This window comes from Myotis lucifugus, unplaced genomic scaffold (assembly GCF_000147115.1).
Source record: "Myotis lucifugus unplaced genomic scaffold, Myoluc2.0 scaffold_262, whole genome shotgun sequence".
In the NCBI taxonomy this organism is placed as follows: Eukaryota; Metazoa; Chordata; class Mammalia; order Chiroptera; family Vespertilionidae; genus Myotis; species Myotis lucifugus.
The window spans coordinates 903,327-922,951 of record NW_005871310.1 but is presented as its reverse complement, the minus strand read 5'-3'; the positions used below and the strand labels follow the sequence as shown (position 1 = coordinate 922,951).

The 19,625-nt window shown below is 50.1% G+C and overlaps 1 protein-coding gene across 1 annotated transcript; it reads left to right on the top strand.

Annotated features, from left to right (window-relative positions):
* Positions 1–6,871: 6,871 nt before the first annotated feature.
* On the top strand, positions 6,872–18,090 carry SERPINF1 (serpin family F member 1). Its single transcript, XM_006099176.3, has 8 exons — positions 6,872–6,993; positions 11,031–11,119; positions 13,003–13,201; positions 14,050–14,205; positions 14,573–14,776; positions 15,847–15,989; positions 17,022–17,232; positions 17,707–18,090. Exons 2-8 carry the CDS (start codon positions 11,039–11,041, stop codon positions 17,964–17,966), a joined length of 1,254 nt encoding a protein of 417 aa, XP_006099238.1. The 5' UTR covers positions 6,872–6,993; positions 11,031–11,038; the 3' UTR covers positions 17,967–18,090.
* Positions 18,091–19,625: the final 1,535 nt, after the last annotated feature.

Sequence of the window (19,625 nt, the reverse complement as noted above, 5' to 3'; positions counted from 1 at the left end):
AGCATGGGTGTCCACGTGGGTGGGCCCTTGTCTGTGAGTGTAGGGTGTCCATGTGGCAGCAGCACCTGCAGCCCTGAAGGGCAGTGATTATAATCAAGGGATGGAATCCTGCTCCTCACAAAGGAGCAGGGGGGGGGGGGGGACAGGTAATGAATAAACAAGGGGAAGATCTGGAATGTCAGAGAGTGATTACCAGGAGAGCTGCGATGAGAAAGAAAGCAGAGAGTGAGACTTGAAGGGGCCCGGGGAAATCCGGGGAAGAGCTTAAACCAGACCACGGCACCCCTCAATTAAAAGCCGTCCACAGTGTCCTGGCAGAGGAATAGCAGTGCAGAGTTCCCGAGGTGGGAGCGCAGTTGGAAGGTTCCGGATGAGCAGGAGGTCCGTGGGCTGGAGTGGAGGGAGTGAGGAGGAAGGTTTGAATCTAGTCATCACCCTGAGGGTCACGGCCATTGCTGCCTAGGTTCTCCCACAGCTGCTCTGGCTGCTTTCATTGCATCCTTATTAAATGCCACGCCTCCTGTGTGCCCAGCAGCCCACCCACCTCTGGGGACGCAGGGACATGAGCAAGCAGACAAGACCCCTGCTCCCGCAGCCTAGAGCTGGTGGCAGAGCAGTCTAAACAATAAACATGCGAACATTTTGGGGTGGGAATATAGTATGTATTTTATTGATTTTTTTACAGAGAGGAAGAGAGAGGGATAGAGAGTTAGAAACATCGATGAGAGAGAAACATCGACCAGCTGCCTCCTGCACATCCCCCACTGGGGGTGTGCCCGCAACCAACATACACGCCCCTGACCGGAATCGAACCTGGGACCCTTCAGTCCGCAGGCCGACGCTCTATCCACTGAGCCAAACCGGTTTCGGCAACATGCGAACATTTTGTGTTGAAATATAGTATGCAAAGAACACAAGTCATAACGGTACATAAGCTTAATGAATTTGTTTATGAACCAAATACCCCTGTTGCAACCAGCACCCAGATCAAGAAACAGTATTCAGCTTCCTGATTTCTTATTTTTTAAAAAAACATCTTTTATTGGTTTCAGAGAGGAAGGGAGAGGGAGAGAGAGATAGAAACATCAATGATGAGAGAGAATCATTGATCGGCTGCCTCCTACAAGCCCCATACTGGGGATCGAACACACAACCTGGGCACGTGCCCTGACTGGGAATCGAACCGTGACCTCCTGGTTCATAGTTTGGCACTCAGCCACTGAGCCACGCTGGCCGGGCCCTCCTGACTTCTAATAGCATATTTGTCTTTCCTGGTTTTGGATTTTACATAAATGAATCATACAGCCCGTGCTCTCTGTCTTGCTTCTTTCATTCAACCTCATGTTTGTGAGTTCATCTGTGTGATTGTGGATGGCCATAATTCATTCACTGTGGAAGGCTTTTAATTGAGGGGTGCCACGGTCTGGTTTAAGCTCTAGAAGGCTCATTTGGCTGCGATGTGGAGGACAGATTATAGGGGGGTGGATGCAGGAGTAGGGAGACTGGTCAGCAGAGTGCTGGCCGTGGAGGAAAGTGGTCAGAACTCAGCCATGTTTTGCAGGTAAATGTTATAGAATCTGTAAACAGATTGTGTGGGAGATGAGGGGAAGGAAAGGCCAAGGGCGGTGGGGTTCATTCTCCAAGTTCCTGGAGTTTGTCTTGAGAAAATGGCTTTTGTTGTTGTTATTAATACTCACATGAGGATATTTTTCCATTGATTTTAGATAGAGTGGAAGGAAGTTGGGGGGGGGAGGGGGAGAGAGAGAGAGAGAGAGAGAGAGAGAGAGAGAGAGACTTCGATTGGTTGCCTCCCGAATGGGGTGGGGATGGAACCTGCAACCCAGGTACATGCCCTTGACCGACCATTGAACCTGCGACCCTTCGGGGCGTGGGCCAACGCTCTAGCCACAGAGAAACACGGGCCAGGGCCAAGCGTCACACTTTGATAAAGGCTATGGAATGAGCCTTCAGGAGAGGGGCTACCTGCAAGAGCAGTCCTTGAACAACACCGGAGGGGCCTCTTCTGTAGTAGGAGAGGGGAGCACCCCTGTCACGGTCATTGGAGGAGAGAGAAGTAATTGGGACATATGGAAAGGTGTAATGAATTGCATAATGCCACTGCTCAGCTCGAAAAATATTCTCAGTATAGTGACAGGCTTACGTTCCCTTCCCCCAATCCTTCCCCTGCCCCCATAACCATCATCCTGAATTTGGTTTTCATTTTCATGCATTTTTAAACTTTCACTACCTGAGTTTTTATCTATTAGAGCTCTACGGTATCATCTTGTGTGTTTTTTTAGCCTTACACAAAGGTATCACCCTGTTTGCATTCTCCTGTAATTTGTATCACTCCACATGGTGAGATAAATGTGTGTTGATTTAAATGGCTTCCCTCGATTATTTCTCAGGCTGTAGACTTTGACACCCTTTATTTAGTCTCCTGCTGATGGACATGCAGGGAGCTCCCATTTTTTTTTTGCCTCTACAAATCCTGCTTCTAGAACAGGGGTCCTCAAACTTTTTAAACAGGGGGCCAGTTCACTGTCCCTCAGACCGTTGGAGGGCTGGACTATAGTTTAAAAAAAAAACTATGAACAAATTCCTATGCACACTGCACATATCTTATTTTGAAGTAAAAAAACAAAACGGGAACAAATACAATATTTGTATTTGCATGTGGCCCGCGGGCCGTAGTTTGAGGACCCCTGTTCTAGAACATTCTTTTTTTTTTTTTTTAATATATTTTATTGATTTTTTTAAAAAAATATATTTTTATTGATTTTTTACAGAGAGGAAGGGAGAGAAATAGAGAGTTAGAAACATCGATGAGAGAGAAACATCAATCAGCTGCCTCCTGCACAGCTCCCACTGGGGATGTGCCCGCAACCCAAGTACATGCCCTTGACTGGAATCGAACCTGGGACCCTTCAGTCCGCAGGCTGACGCTCTATCCACTGAGCCAAACCGGTTTCGGCTAGAACATTCTTTACATACTTCGTTGTGCACATATGTGGAGTGTTTTCAGCTCACATACTTAGGAGTGGAATTACTGAGTTGTGGGTTTGGGTTTACCTACCTTTGTCTGCCAGGGCTGCCACATACGGTTATGCACAACTTTGCCATCTGTTTCAGATTGTTTTTTCAAACTGCTTGTATCGCCAGCAGGGCGTACGAGATCCTGGCCAGCACTTGTTTTTGTTAGATGTTTAAATGTTGCCCATCTGATGAGTGTGAAGCACACTCATCAATTACGGTTTTAACTTGCATTCCCCTGATTATTGGTGAGGACAAAACATCTTTTAGGATTTGTCTTCTGTGAATTACCTGGCCCTGTTTTTCTGTTGAATTGTTTTTCTTATTGATTTGTAATTCTTCCTAAATCACAGTGATTTCTTTTTATCAGTTATCTGTGTTACAAACATTTTCTCCCAGTGTGAGGCTTGTTTTTCATTTTGTTTTATGGTACTTTTTTCATGAAAACTAGTTTTTAATGTTATTGCCAAATTTATCAATCTTTTATCATTTGCGCTTCTTTTGGTGTATATTGTCTTTTTTTTTTTAAAAAAATCTTTCCTACCCAGAGATCACAAAGATAGTCCATCTATACATTTTTCTGAAACATTTACAATTTTTCCTGTTGTATATGTCTGTTTGTGTTTGCCTTTTTAATATATATATATTTTTTATTGATTTCAGAGTGGAAGGGAGAGGGAGAGAGAGAGAGAAACATCAATGATGAGAATCATTGATTGGCTGCCTCCTGCACACCCCCTACTGGGGACCAAGCCTGCAACTCAGGCATGTGCCCTTGACTGGAATCGAACCTGGGACCCTTTAGTCCGCAGGCCGACACTCTATCCACTGAGCCAAACTGTTCTTTTGTGTTCGCTTTTTAAAGCACCAAAACTATCTCTGAAAGGATACATGGGAATGAGATTAACATCTGCTGTCTCCAGGCAGTAGAGTTCATGACTGAAGATCAGAGAGAGAGGAAGACTTTTTTCACTGCATACTTTTTGTGGCTTTTGAGTTTTGAATCATGTAAACATTAAGATCTATTCAAAATTACATAAATTAAATAAAAATTCATTTAAAAGGGTTCTGTAAAACCAGAGATGGTTTTTCACATTTAAATATCTAATGTACCTAGAGTTCATTTTTGTGTACGGTGTGAGACAGGGATCCAATTTTAAGTTGTCTACTCAGACAGTCATGTCCTTCCTACCATTCTTCTTCTTTTTTTAATTTATTTTTTTAAAATATATTTTTATTGATTTCAGAGAGAAAGGGAAAGGAAGAGAGAGATAGAAACATCAATGATGAAAGAGAATCATTGATTGGCCGCCTCCTGCACACCCCCCACTGGGGATCGAGCCTGCAACCCAGGCATGTGCCCTTGACTGGAATTGAACCTGGGACCTTTCAGTTCACAGGCCAACGCTCTCTCCACTGAGCCAAACCAGCCAGGGCCTTCTTTTTTTTAAATATAAAAAATAGAGAGGGAGAGAGAGACAGAAACATCAATGATGAGAGAGAACCATTGATCGGGAGCCTCCTGCATGCCCCTGCAGTGGGGATCGAGCCCGCAACCCGGGCATGTTCCCTGACCGGAATTGAACCCAGGACCCTTGAGTCCACAGGCCGACGCTCTGTACACTGAGCCAAACCAACCAGGGCTTTTTTTTTTTTTTAACTTCCTACTATTCTATGCTTAGCTTATTCTTATTCACTCTTCAAGATTCAGTTTAGATCCCTATATTCCAACTATTCTGCCACAATACCCCATAGAGCAGTGCTGTCCAATAGAAATACAATGCAAACCACATATGTAATTTAAGACTTTCTAGTAGACACATTAAAAAAGAAATAGGTGAAGTTAATTTTAACCCAATATGTGTAATCAGTATAAAATTATTGAGATGTTTACAACTGTTTTTTCATACTAAGTATTCAAAATCTGGTGCGTATTTTACACTTACCGCAGATCACAGCTCAGACTAGCACATTCCAAGCGCTCATGGTCACTCTTGCTAGTGGCTTTTGTATTGGGCAACGCAGCTATAAGACTACTATCGCAGAATGTGTTGCATTATATTGAAATAATCTCTTCTCATATCAGCCTCTGTTATCAGCCAGGAAGTTTCTGGAGGGTGGGCCCTGAGTGCAATTCATCTCTGTATTCCTCCGTGTACCCAGCTAGTGTTGAGGTACTCAACTTTTTGTTGAATGGAGTGAACTCTGACTGTTGACACACTCTTCCTTATATAAAGCTGAACTTTGTCCACTGGAAAATTCTAACCAGGGGCCCTAGCTCTGCTCCCAGGAACCTCACAGAAGTTGAGGTTCCCCGGTGGGGGGGAACAGGAGGGGATAAGGACACATATGTAATACCTTAATCAATAAAGAAAAAAAAGAGTGTAAATTAGGCAGAATGGTTACTACTGATGGCTTGGGTCCTTGCCAACTAGCAAAAGGAACAGAGATCTTTAACACAAATTTTGTGCCCAGGTGGGTACCAGGCATACACTTGGCTCCTCTCAGGACTACTGTTTAGAATACATCTCATTTTTTCCTTCTGTTCAGATATTTTCTCCACCGACCTTTCAAAACCATAGAATTTTAGGGCTTAAAAAGCAGAGATATTCCAGTTCCATCCCTTCGTTTTTTGTTTTTTGTTTTTTAATTGATTTTAGAGAAAGAGAGGAAGGGAGAGAGAAACATTGATTTGTTATGCCACTATTTATGCATTCATTGGTTGATTCTTGTATGTGCCTTGACTGAAGATCGAATCTGAAACCTTGGCATAGCAGGATGATGCTCTAACCAACTGAGCTAACTGGCCAGGTCTCAACCTTCATTTTTAAAATTTTATATATATATATATATATATATATATATATATATATATATATATATAATTTAATATTTTATTGATTTTTTACAGAGAGGAAGGGAGAGGGATAGAGAGTTAGAAACATCGATGAGCGAGAAACATTGATCAGCTGCCTCCTGCACACTCCCCACTGGGGATGTGCCCTTGACCGGAATCGAACCTGGGACCCTTGAGTCCGCAGACCGACGCTCTATCCACTGAGCCAAACCGGCCAGGGCTATTTATATATTTTTATTGATTTCAGAGAGGAAGGGAGAGGAAGAGATAGTAACATCAATGATGACAGAGAATCATCGATTGGCTGCCTCCTGCACGCCCCCTACTGGAATCAAGCCCACAACTCAGGCATGTGCCATGACTGAGAATCAAACCGTGACCTCCTGGTTCATAGGTGGATGCTCAACCACTGAACCATAACAGCCAAGCTCAACCCTTCATTTAAAAAATTCTTCTTACTTATTGATTTTTTTTTCAGGAGAGGGAAGGAGACAGAAAGAGAGAGAGAGAGAGAGAGAGAGAGAGATGGATTAATCTTGGCATATCAGGGTGATGCTCTAACCAACTGAGATACCCAGCCAGACCATCCCTTCATTTTTCAGCTGAGAAAGGGAGGAACCATGAGAGTTGTCTTGCCCCAAATCCCAGTCAGTGTCAGAGCCAAGGACCAGGAAAAAACCAGAACCCCAGTCTTGGGCCAGTGTTTTCTCCACTCCACTAGCCGCCTCTGGGCCCCCTCCTGCAAGACTCTCCCTCAGTCCTGTCTCCCACCTGGGCTGGCCAGGGTGCCCTCTGGGGGTGAAACCTCAGGCAGGGAGGAAGGCCAGGGCCTGAAGGAAGGTCTGGTGGAGCAGGGTGTGTGAATGTGTGTGTGTGTGTCGTAGGGGTGCATGGAGGAAGGGCAGCAGGGGGTTAAAGTTAACACCAGACAATGATGCAATCGCAGAATCTGAATTGAGTGCAGGTCGCTTTAAGACAGGAGTAGCTGTAATCTGAAGCCTGCTGGAAGCGGGATTGGGAGGCAACAGAAAAAGCTCCTGTGTTTGCAGGAGCCCCCTCAGTGTGCAGACTAAGCTGGGCACCGAGCTGCAGCGCACCCACAGGTAAAGCAGCCCTGCCTGGCCTTTGTGTCAGGAGAAGACAGGACAGGCTCCCGTGGGCTGCGGGGGCTGGGGAGAGGCAGGGTACCCCAGGGAGTGGGAAAGAGAGGTGCCAGGGAGAGGAGTTGGGAAACAGTAGCCTCTGCAGCATGGGCATCAGGGCTAGTGGAGGAGAGAGGGCAGAGGGAGTTGGGGGTCAGAAGGCGGCAACCCAATCATCCCCAAACTCCGGGTGCGCCGCTAGGAGAGGCTGGGAGAACTTGAACGAAGTGGGTGGGAAACAATGGAGGGGGCTGTGGGGGGAAGAAGCAGGGAGCTCAGCTGCAGGGTCAGGTCTGAGCGGCACCTCCAAGAGCCTCTGCAGCCCGGAGGGGAGGAGGCTGCCAGGAGCTGTGCTTCCACCAGGGCCGCTGGGGAGGCAGCCGATCCTGCAGCCCAGCCTTAGCTGGGCTCAGCTCTCTGCTGCTTTTCCAGGCAACTGGTGCTGATTTCAATGGTAACTTCCCAGCACTGCCAGGCAGCTGGGCTGCTGAGCCGCGCTGGAGGGCTGGGATGGAGGACAGCTGGGTCCTTCTCCCCTGTGCCCACCCTTTTCTGTTGGCCAAGGGAGCTGCCAGGAAAAGCTGGCAGGTCAATGGGGTTCTGGCCTCTCACACACAGAGACTGTTAGTGAGCCCAGCCAGTGTTTGGGGTTTGGGGGCTCAGCTGCCAGTGCTGGAGAGAATGCTGCCCGCACCCCTTCCGCTCCCTGAGGCATGCCACAGCAAGGCGTGGGGCCGGGCCAAAGGACAGCTGCAGGCTTCCCAGAAACCCCATCCCTGCCTGGCCCATGCCCATCGACTGGGAGTTCAGCCCCAGGCTGAGGGTGGGAGAGGCAGGGGCCGGGGAGTACTTGCCCCAGGCTGGTCCTTCTGAGGTGTGGGGAGGGGCAGCTCATGGGCACTTAATCAGGTCTTCGTAATAAACATTGCCTGGGGACTGATGGAGTCACTGTAGGTGGGGTGGGCTGGGAGGGGACCCCCTGGAATCCCCCTCCCTGAGCCAGGGGAGAGGGTGTGCCCTTCCTTGCACTGCCCATGTGGTCCACCACCCTGTGGCTTGAAGGCTCTGTGGTTCTGGGAGGAGGAGGAGGGGGTAGGGGGAGGAAAGAGGGGGAAGAAGAGGAGGAGGGATGGTGTTTGTCTCACAATTGGGTTTAATTAGAAACACATGCATTGGCTCAAATGGATCCTTCCAGCTTGAAGGCAAGATCATGAACTCCCAGTTCCTTGTGCCTTTTGATCTGGGCCATGTGGCAGGGAGTAAGGCCTGACCTTGGCCCGGCAGCGAGGTATCTGCTTCCTCCCCGTGCCCTCCCCAACCTGGTAGGACAGGAACCTGGCTGGAATACTGCCCTTTGGGCAGGATGGCATCGTTGTCCCTATGCCCCTGGCCAGGCAATGGCTGCCTGCCCCAGGCCATGAACAGTCACCCTGGACAGGGCATCGAGTGTGCTCAGAGGGGCCCCCCATGCAGACCCTTACCCTTGTAGGGGGCTTTCAGTAATCTCTCCACTTCCCTCATCCCCAGGGCTAAGGTGGAGGACTCAAAGAGGTGCTATTAATACTACGTGTCCCGGTGCCTGGCCCTGGGCCAGCTGTGGAGCCACGTGCCTTATCCCACCAGGGTCTCTCCCTTGTCTTCAGTCCGCAGCCCACCCGCATGGTGATCCTGATCACGGGACCGGGGGCTTGGGCTCAGACTCTGTAGGGATTCCCACAGAGAAGGCCCCACCTTCACAGGGATTGGAATTGTGAACTTCGTTTGCTTAACCACTGTCCCAGGATGACCCCTATCCCTGGCTCCTATCGCAACTCCCTACTGGCCAGAGCAACAAGAGCTAACAACTTCTCTGGCCTCTGGCCTCGCTGCCTGCGGATCTCACTGAATTTTCAGCCTCCAATAAACCAGTCCCCTGAGACTCAGGCAAGGAGGGCTCCCGCCAGCTCTGGGTGGGGCTGGCTGGGTGGAGAGCCCAGCTGAAGGCTGGGTGGTGTTAGGTCTCTATCTGGCCTTGCAGAGAGCTTACCCCTTTGTCTCCCTGAGCGGCAGGGGCAGCCATGTGGAAGGGCAGCTGCTGAGGAGACTCGAGCTCCGGATCGGGGTTTACAGGGAAAGCGGGTTCCCATGGGCAGTCCAGCCAGAAGCTGGGCACTCGGGCGGCGATCTTTTCTTTTGTTGCCTTTCATGCTCTAGAACGTTGCCCAGTGGATTATCAGGCTCACTTTTCAGGACTTCAGCCAAAAGTCACACACTGCACGCCCAACTTTCCTATTTGTTCTGAGAAGTCAGAAAAGTATGTGCTGTGTGTGGGGGGTGTGATTGGGTACATGAAAGGACAATGAGAGGTCTCGAGACCCTTGGCCCGTGTGTGTGTGTGTGTGTGTGTGTGTGTGTGTGTGTGTGTGTGTTGCAGGGGAGGGGAGGGGCAGGCAGGGAAGACAGACTGGAAATTCTTGACCTGACAGTGTGGATGGAGGGAGGACGTGCACCAGACAAAGGTCCTGGTGGTCGAGACGTCGTCCCACTTTCTAACCAGAAGGCTTCTTGAAAGATCTGAGTTGGGAACCCCCACCCGCAGCTGCCTCATCCCTTTCCCCATCCCTTCCCCCCACATCATGATCCCAGGGGTGAGCCCAGATGTACAGTGAATGCAGGAGGGTAAGGGATGGTGGAGCCCCCAGAGCAAGCATGTCAAACTCAAAGGCGAACACGGGCCAAATAAACGAGGCATGCGGCCTTCGGGGCGGAAAGTTTGACATGCCTGACCTAGAGCCCTGGACCCTTTCCCCTTGTGGTCCAGGGGCCAGACCAGAGCCGGGTCAGAAGAGACCACGGCTGGGGAGTCGAAGGGACTTGGGTGGTCTTCCTAAGACGGGGGTTGCTTAACCTGAAGGAAAGGAGGCTTCGGAGGAGTAAGAGCTATTTCGAGCTGGTAGGGGGAAGAAGACCTGGCTCCCCAGGGGAGAAGGCCCCCCCCACCCCCCCCACCCCGTTGGAGGGACACGTTTTGACTCAGGGACCACTGGAGAGCTCCCCCTGTCTCTGGAACTGGGAAGTGCAATTAAGGCATCACCTACTTTAATCCTCATCACAATAGTTAAGAACTACTTGATTTCCATTTCACTAGAGAAGAGATTATGATTTAGAACGCTATTAAGCCCTAGCCAGTTTGGCTCTGTGGACTGAAGGGCCCAGGGTTCGATTCTGGTCAAGGGCCTGTACCTGGGTTGCAGGCTTGATTCTCCTGCCCCGGTCGGGACACATGAGGGAGGCAACCAATCGATGTGTCTCTCTCACATCGATGTTTCTCTCTCCGTCTCTCCCCCTCCCTCCCATTCTCCCTAAAAACCAATGGAAAAAATATCCTCAGGTGAAAATTAGAAAAAAAAGAAAAAGAAAAAAAGCTATTAAGACACAGAATTGAAATCTGAGCCCAGGCTGTCCCACCCAAGGCCCAGCACTCGTAACTGTGAGAATCAGGGCTCTGTCTGGGAAGGAAATGAATCCCTTATGAGGCCACAGCTTCCAGGCCAGAGGAGTTCAATGAGTTTGAGAACTTCCCGGGGAGAGCAGGGGCTGGACCGGATGCCTCCATTCTCTGTATTCAGTGATTCTACTCATGAGGCCTAGATGTTGCCCCCATTCTGTTACTAGACATTGCCCCAAATCCTGTATCATGAGCTGGCCCGGTGCCTCCAGGGAGAAACCTTGGTGTGCATTTGCTAGACACCCACACACGGGAGCCCACTGCTGGGTCTTCACTGTCCTGGGCTTTAGGCTCCCAGGTGGGTCTCCTGGCACAGACCATGGAGTGAAAGCCCGAGCTCACCTGATGTGACTGTGGGCCCTGAGGCAGGTGAGGTGGGGAGTTGCTGAGAGGGAGGGCTCTAGCTGAGCGTCCACTTCCAGCCTGGGGAGGCTGGAGGGAAGGTGCCCAGGGTGGTGGGTGCAGGGTGGGGGGTGAGGGACGCAGCCTGCCACCTCCCGCTTTCTTGCAGGCCCCGGGATGCAGGCCCTCATGCTACTCCTCTGGACCGGAGCCCTCCTCGGGAGCGGCAGCTGCCAGAACAACGCTGGCAGCCCGGAGGTCAGTGGTGGTGGTGGGTGGGGTGGGTGGGGGCGTGGGATGTGGTGGGGGGTGGGGTGGGGGCCTCTCCTCTACAGGCGCCCAGGTTCCAGGCCAGGCCTCTACACCTAGACATCAGCAAAACAGAGACAATGTCTTGCCCCACCTTTCAGAGAACAGAGTGGGGACAAAAATAAGATCCTTAAAAGTGAAAAGCAAAGGCACTCTCGCAAGCCTGGGGTGCCCCTTCAGTGCAGACCCTTGTGCCGCCAGCACGGCCAAGGGTGACCCTGAGTGGGGGCGGTGAAGGATTTAGAAAAGACAAGAGAATAGAGCTGGGTCTGAGTGGAACGCTGCCCTCTTTGATGGAGAGACAGCACCACAGCCTGCAAGCCATGTCTTTATAGCCAGATTCCACGAGGCAAAGTAAGAGCAGGTGTGGTCAAGATGTTTACCACATTCTCGTGGGTTTTGAGCCTACTCAACTACATGCACCTGAACTCTATCAAGCCCACATCACTCAGACCACGTGTTTGGACCATAGGTTCAAGCTTACAACCATAGGTGTTGGCTATAATTGTGCGGGGAGGGCTCTGCCCTCCAAGCTGGGACTCACACGTGGCCACGAGAAGACTGTGCCCTCTCATTAGTCTGAGGCTTGAACCTGTCCAAATGCTGTAGCCGCTCTCCACAGACCCTCCCTCATTACCTGCGTTGCTGCGGGTCTCATGAGTGGGTGCTATTCTCAGATATCTGTTCCCGTGTAAAGCTGTGAAGAGGCCACTTTCCTGTGCGGAGGGAGCGCATTTGGGTGCAACGGCAGATGCTAGGAGGCCGATGCTGTGTGACCACGAGGCGTGATGGCCACACGAGGGGCCAGGGCACACTGGCTGCAGGCCTGGACTTTGTCGTGAGTTCAAGCTGAATTCTGGCTCTACCTCTCACTAACTTGGTGACCTTAGACAAGTCACTTGTATCTGTGAAATGGGATTTAAAAATACCCATCATTACAGGACCATGCGGCCAGACACTTATATCTCATCTATGAACACCTGCTCTGCAAAAGGCAGTTCTTACCTTTAAGGGACTCCGTCTTTTGAGATATTAGTCTGGGGAGGTCATCAAATACGTCAACAAGCATGAGATGAAGCAACTCAAATGAAAAGAACGAGCACAGAGCCCAGCCAGTACAGGGCAGATGGTTAATATATGGTACTGAACTCTAAAAAAGGTCAGAAAACCAAAAGGCCCCTTCCGATTGGGACAAACTGGGGAAGTCTGTGGTGGAGGAGGTGATGTCGGACCAGGGCCGTCAAAGACGGAGGTTTGATGGGTGGAGAGAGACCTGGGAGCAGTGAGTGAGGAGAGCAGACAGGAATCTGCTCTGGCCTGAGAACTGCGTTTCTTGGGAGAGGAGGAGGCTCCTCTTCTCTCCTTGGATTTAAAATTATTTTTTATTATTTTTAAAAAATATATTTTTATTGATTTCAGAGAGAGGAAGGGAGAGGGAGAAAGATAGAAACGTCAGTGATGAGAATCATTCATCCGCTGTCTCCTACACGCCCCCTGCTGGGGATCGAGCCTGCAGCACGGGCATGTGCCCTGACTTGCATCAACCAGGTTCATGGGTTGATGCTCCCCCACTGAGCCACACCGGCTGGACTTTTTTTTTTTTTTTATTAAATGTGTCACAGGCCTGAGGCTCGCAGGTCACTAGTGTTGAAACCTGGTCAGCTAGTCTCTCTTCTGGGCTGCCTCTCCCAGCAGAGAGCTCCTGCATGCTCACTCCAGCGTTAGGCTAAACACACCAGTCAGGCGGGGGCCAGAACCACAGTCCCACCCAAAGCGCTGCGGAGACCAGTCACCCACTGCTCATCTCCACTGGTCCTTGTACTCAAATCCAGGGCTCCCCAGACCACGAGACCACAGCGGGGCCTGTGGAGGAGGAGGATCCCTTTTTCAAGGTCCCCGTGAACAAGCTGGCAGCGGCCGTCTCCAACTTTGGCTACGACCTGTACCGCGTGAAATCCAGCACGAGCCCCACGGCCAATGTGCTCCTGTCTCCACTCAGCGTGGCCACGGCGCTCTCCGCCCTCTCGCTGGGTGAGTTCTCTGACCAGAAAGCCCCAGGGTCCCAGAGCTGCCATGGGGCCACCGCACATCTCTGGCTCTCTAAGCCCCAGAGCGACTGCATCTCAGGGAGGGGCGTAGAGATGCTGAGACTAGCCCCAGCAGGTCCCAGCAGGCAAGTGCTGTGCACACACACGTCCCTCGCTCCCCCGGAGGGTGCTGACACCGGTGTGCGACTTCAGGCCCACTTACTGACATGGGGACTCTGACCCTCATTAATTCCTTAATGAGCTGCCACTACGTGCCTGCCATTAGGCTCGGTTCTGGGGATGTAACTGCACAAAAGTGGGCACAATTTTTGCCTTCACTTGGGTCACGGGGAAATGAATAAGTCAGGCCCTGGTTGGGTAACTCAGTTGGTTACAACATTGTCCCAATATGCCAAGGTTTTGGGTTCAATCCTGGGCCAGGGCACATACAGGAAGCAACCAATGAATGCACAAATAAGCAGAACAACAAATTGATGTCTGTCTGTCTCTCTCTTCCTCCCTTACCCACCCCCCCCCTTTAAATAAATCAATAAAACAAGTAAATAACAAACAGGTAACTACAGAACAGTCTGGTGAGGCTGTGATGGGAGAAGCACAGGGACCTGTACCCTCAGGCCCACCCTTATCTCTCTCTGGGCCTGAGGCCCTTAATCTGCTTTAGGAAAACCTCTATTTCTTCTGTTGCCTTCAAAGTCCTTCCTACCTAAGAATGTCTCCGGTATCGGGAGACAAAAGACTAAGGTACAGTGCTCCTGTCCTGTCCTGTCCTGGGAGCTGGCCTGAGCTGGTTGGTGTACAGTCATCGAGCCCACATCCTTGTCTCTCTGGCAGGAGCTGAACAGCGGACAGAATCCAGCATCCACCGGGCTCTCTACTATGACCTGATCACCAACCCAGACATCCATGGCACCTACAAGGAGCTCCTGGCCTCCGTCACTGCCCCCCAGAAAAACCTCAAGACTGCTTCCCGGATCGTCTTTGAGAAGAGTGAGTGTGCTGCCCGGGCTGCAGGAGGAGCATGGGGGGTTTCTTTTCATGTCTGCTCCGGCCAGGCCCAGCCCTGCTAGGCAGGAAGCGGCCCTGTGAGCCCAAAGGGGATCCGAAAGAGGAAGTGGGCTGAGGGAGGGTCAGGGGAGGGCAGTAACACGAAGAGAAACAGCAAGGAGCAGAATCTGTAGTTCCCTGCCCAGTGCCGCCTGGGGAAGCTGGCACGAGGTCCCAGCCAGTCACGGGAAGACACCGGGCGGGAAGTCAGGGCCCGAGTGTAAACCAGAACCCAAGCCTGGCATGCCTCCAAGGAGGGGATGCGGGTTTCGCTCTCAGACGACACTAACCCTGCGCCGTCTCTCCCCAGAGCTGCGGATAAAATCCAGCTTTGTCGCACCACTGGAGAAGTCATACGGGACCAGGCCCAGAGTCCTGACCGGCAACTCCCGCACGGACCTTCAGGAGATTAACAACTGGGTGCAGGCCCAGACGAAAGGGAAAATCGCTAGGTCCACAAGGGACTTGCCCAGTGAAATCAGCATTCTCCTTCTGGGTGTGGCTTACTTCAAGGGTGAGGCCTTCTCCACTTCTCTGTAGGCCAAGGGTGGATGGTGGGCGTCAGACAGGACCAGGAAAGGGGGGCAAGTCAAAGACCTAGTTCAACAACTACCCGGAGGCGAAGCCAGAGGAGGGCCTGAGAAACGCACTTGGCTGAGTGTTATCTGGTGTGGTCAGATTCCAGGCCTACGAAGTGTAAAAGGCTGTGAGGAGACGAGCGGAGGAAAGAACACATGACCATCTTGTGCCTGTGGGTTGGGCACTGCTCGGTTTCTGGCTGGGCCAGAGCCCGGCTCTGTCTTCCCTGGCTGCAGAGCCTTGCAGACCCTCCGCAGCCTCTCTGGGCCTATTTTCTCATCTCTAACATGGGGACGATGCCCTTACTTCAAAGGCACTCTAGGTCCCTCCCATCCTCACATCAGCCCTAGCATTGTGCCCAGGAGCAGGTACCCAATAAGCCCCTGCTGGCTCTCTCACAGCATTCTTCCAGGCTGTGGTGATATGCCCAAGACTTCCCCGGGCCCGTGGGAGGCCAGCCCCATCCCGATAAGCCTCGGGTGGGGTTATAAATGCTTTATAACCATCTATGGAGCAGTAGCAAGAATGGACCCCTAAACTCCCAGAGAAACGCTCAACCTGCAGCACTGATCCCCAGGAAGCAAAAGAAGCAGTTCCAGACCAGCCTGTTAAAAGGCAACATTGAACGAAGGGAGCTGATCATCAACTCGCTGTGTGACTCTGGCAAGTCCCTTTGCCTCTCTGGGCTGCAGTGCTTTTCCAGCTGTGAGAGGGGTGATGAGCGGAGGTCCAGGCCCCTTCCAGCTCTGACCTGCTTTGATTCTGTCTCCTGGACACACCACTGTAGAAGCGTCCACCAGGTTACTGTTCTTCCCGATGGTCATGGAACTTGTACCATCCATCCAGTCAAATGAATAAAATCGACGTATTTCCTTCTGAGCTTACGTATTCCCTGATGTGTCGGGGCCTTTGACACTGAGATTCCTTTAGCTATGCTTTGGTCTCAGCCTGCTCCTAGCCTTTCTGTCTCCCGGGACTTAGGGCGCTCCATCTGTTTCATTCCAGGGCAGTGGGTAACAAAGTTTGATCCCAAAAAGACTTCCCTCCAGGATTTCCACTTGGATGAGGAGAGGACTGTGAGAGTGCCCATGATGTCGGAGCCTAAGGCTGTCTTACGCTACGGCTTGGATTCTGATCTGAACTGCAAGGTTTGTAGGGGTGGGGGGAGTGGACAAAGACTGACAGGTGTCGTGGACGTAGAATGACTCTTGAGATCTGACAGCAATCTAAATTTTACCTACTGTGTGACTTTCCGCAAGTTAATAGCTTCTCTATCTTTTTTTTTTCTTCTTAAAATAAAAGTGGGTAGAAACTTACCTTCTCAGGGTTACTTGTAAGAGTTAATGAGGTAATGTGACATTACCTTCTTGTGAAATCAGGACCCTCCAGATTGGGTACTCAAATGTTGGTTTAAAAAACCTTTTCTTTCCTTCTTTCTTTTTATTTGTGTGTGTGTGGGGGGGGGGGGGGCGAGGGGGGTACTTTTATTTCTGGAATTCAAAGCCAAACTTTCAAAAACTGCCACAAACTCCAAATTGCTGACCGTCTAAGTCTTTCACATACACCTGACTCCTTTTCATTCTAAGTCAGTAGTTCTTAACCTTTTTCTTTGGGAATCTGACAAAGCACCTGAAATACTTGAAAGAAATGCCATGTATGCGCGTGCGCGTGCGCGCGCGCGCACACACACATTTCTGTATATAATTTCAGGGGCTACTGGGGCCCGGGATGCAATTTGTCGTGTGGATCTTGGGGTAAAAACCTCCGGTCAAAGGACCCACTTTATGGTGGCTTCTGTGTTCTGTACCCGCTGCCCCCGTTCCTGGTCCAGGGCTCCCTGTGTAACAGATGATTAGTAACTGTTGGCAGATAAACCTTGGGAGAAGACAGAGACCTAGAGTTCAATCCCACCTCCTTAGAACCACAGGAGAAAATTCTTTCAGCAGATAATCAGTTGGTATTGGGCCAAGGTAAGAAAAGACGTCAACTTTTTGAAGGAACATTAGTAAACATCTTGCTGCATGAACGCAATAGCCTAGAGGGACAATTGTGAAATAGATTAGGGGCTGGGGAAAGCAGGGCCAGGGCCCCACCGTGTAAGCGTGTGTGTGTGCATGTGTATCCCTAGGCTCCTAAGCTCTAAAGGACTAACTCATGTGGTCTCTTCCCTGTTGTTTCAGATTGCCCAGTTGCCCTTGACTGGAAGCATGAGTATCATCTTCTTCCTGCCCCTGAAAGTGACCCAGAACTTGACCATGATAGAAGAGAGCCTCACCTCTGAGTTTGTTCATGACATAGACCGAGAACTGAAGACGGTTCAAGCAGTCCTGTCCGTCCCCAAGCTGAAGCTGAGCTACGAAGGCGAAGTCACTAAGTCCCTGCAGGACATGAGTATGTTTGCAAGGCTCCTTTGCCTTGGGGGTGGGTGGGGTTGAGTCTTGGAGCCTTCTGCCTTGCTAAGCAGAACTCGCCTTTGTAGGGAGACCCTGGATGATTCCTTAATTGTCAGACATGGTGCTGGAGAAGACTGAACTGCCTTCCTTATCGGACTCATTCCTTAGCGCCATGACCCTACATCCTATAAAGCCCCATGACCATACATCCTATAACAGGCACGCAGAACACTGCCTCTCAAGACAGATCTGTAGATTTGGTTTCTAAGCTTAACCTCAATTGCTGTGTGCTTTTGGGCGAATCACTCAGCCTTTAACTGGAGCCCTATCTATCTCACAAAAGGTCAAAAGAGCTGTTCCACTCCCAGCTTGCTTCCCTCTTTGAATCAGGATTTAGGAATTAGGGCGGTATTCTTCCTTGGGGTGTTGGCTAAGACAGGATTTTAATGGAAATCTCTCTCCATCTCTGCAGAGCTGCAATCCTTGTTCGATTCACCAGACTTCAGCAAGATCACGGGCAAATCTATCAAACTTACTCAAGTGGAACATCGCGCTGGCTTCGAGTGGAATGAGGATGGGGCAGGCACCACCCCTAGCGCAGAGCTCCAGCCTGCCCGCCTCACCTTCCCCCTGGACTATCACCTTAACCAGCCGTTCATCTTTGTACTGAGGGACACGGACACGGGGGCCCTTCTCTTCATAGGCAAAATTCTGGACCCCAGGGGCACTTAATGCTCCAGTTTAATGTTCAAATACCCTAGAAAAACAACCCTAGAGGGATGGCAGATTATCTATGACGTGAAGGCTGCCCCTATGTTTCAATGTATACTTTGCAATAAAAGTGCTTTATTCTTAATTTTTGTTACCCTGTTCCTCTTCTTTTGAGCCGTATTAAGTTTAATATGAAGATAAATAGCCCTTTGGGAATTTATTGGTCCTGCACTTCTAGCCTGGGTCTCTGTAAGCTCTGCAGAAAGTTGCCATTTATAAGGACTTTCAGTTATCTGAGCTGTATAAGGCAGGGACGGATTCTCTGCTCTGGGAATTACGAATTCTCTACTAGGATTACGAATGCCCCCAGGAGGGCATTTCCTGGCTCCACAATCTTAAATAAACCAGACTTTTAGTTTTTTTAAAAATTGAGAGAGAGAAACATGGATTTTTTTTTTTGTTTCAACCATCCATGCATTCATTGGTTGAGTCTTGAATGTGCCCTAAGGATTGAACCTGCAACCTTGGCGTATTGGGACGACGCTCTAACGAACTGAACCATCCAGACAGGGCCAGACTTTAGTTTTGTTTTTTTAATCCTTACCTGAGGATGTTTTTATTGATTTTAGAAAGGGGAAGGGGGAAAAGAGAGAGATAGAAACATCTATTGATTGCTTTCCACATGCACCCCAACTGGAGATTGAACCTGCAGCCCTTTGGTGCACAGGATGACCCTCCAAACGAGCCACACCGGCCGGGAAGATTTTAGGTTTTTTAAAAAATATATTTTATTGATTTTTTACAGAGAGGAAGGGAGAGAGATAGTGAGTTAGAAACATCGATGAGAGAGAAACATCGATCAGCTGCCTCCTGCACATCTCCTACTGGGGATGTGCCCGCAACCCAGGTACATGCCCTTGACTGGAATCGAACCTGGGACCCTTCAGTCCGCAGGCCGATGCTCTATCCACTGAGCCAAACCGGTTTCAGCAAGATTTTAGGTTTTAATGCAAGCACAGGTCTCTTCCAGTCAAGTTAAGTCACCTGACAACAGGGGATAACATGGATGGGTAAGGGAGGTAATTTGTAATGTCAAAAAATAATTCTTTATTTTATAGAGCATTTAAAGAAAGCTCTCAAGTACACGTAAAAATGGGACCTGATATGTAAAAATTCTAAACATATTCTTTTTAAGGAAGTATGCCTATTTTACAAAATACAACAGGAACATAAAACGTGCCAAATGTGTGAAACATTGTCCACAGATTTTCTTCTTGAAAAAGTTAGCTCTACAGAAAACTGGCAATTGCCTTGCCAGAGTGAGTTAGTAGGAAAGAAAATAAACAGATTCTGCCTGCTCTTCATTCAAATGTGTCAGTACGAACCGTGTTCCAAACACCCCGCTTCCTGAGGAGCTCCTGCCAAGCATCTTCAGGGCTATTCATTTCCTGGTGATCGCGCCGTGGCAGCCAGAGGGCACTGCTGGGGCACGGCCAGGGTGAGCAGCTCTCACAGCAGCATGGGCCTGGCATTCCTTCCCTCTCACTCATCTGCCCCACTTGGTCACCAGTGGTGACGCAGCCACCGGGGTTCAGACCCAGGGAGACTCCAGCCTTCTTAATGGGCGTGGTCGAGACCACTGCTACACATCCAGGTAGAAGAGAGTTATCACCCCTACCT

Excerpts from the sequence above, each read along its gene's own strand:
- SERPINF1 (XM_006099176.3), top strand. The coding sequence starts at position 11,039 with ATGCAGGCCCTCATGCTACTCCTCTGGACCGGAGCCCTCCTCGGGAGC. Across the intron at positions 14,206-14,572 it reads CCGGATCGTCTTTGAGAAGA|AGCTGCGGATAAAATCCAGC; the intron begins GTGAGTGTGCTG and ends GTCTCTCCCCAG. Across the intron at positions 14,777-15,846 it reads GGGTGTGGCTTACTTCAAGG|GGCAGTGGGTAACAAAGTTT; the intron begins GTGAGGCCTTCT and ends GTTTCATTCCAG.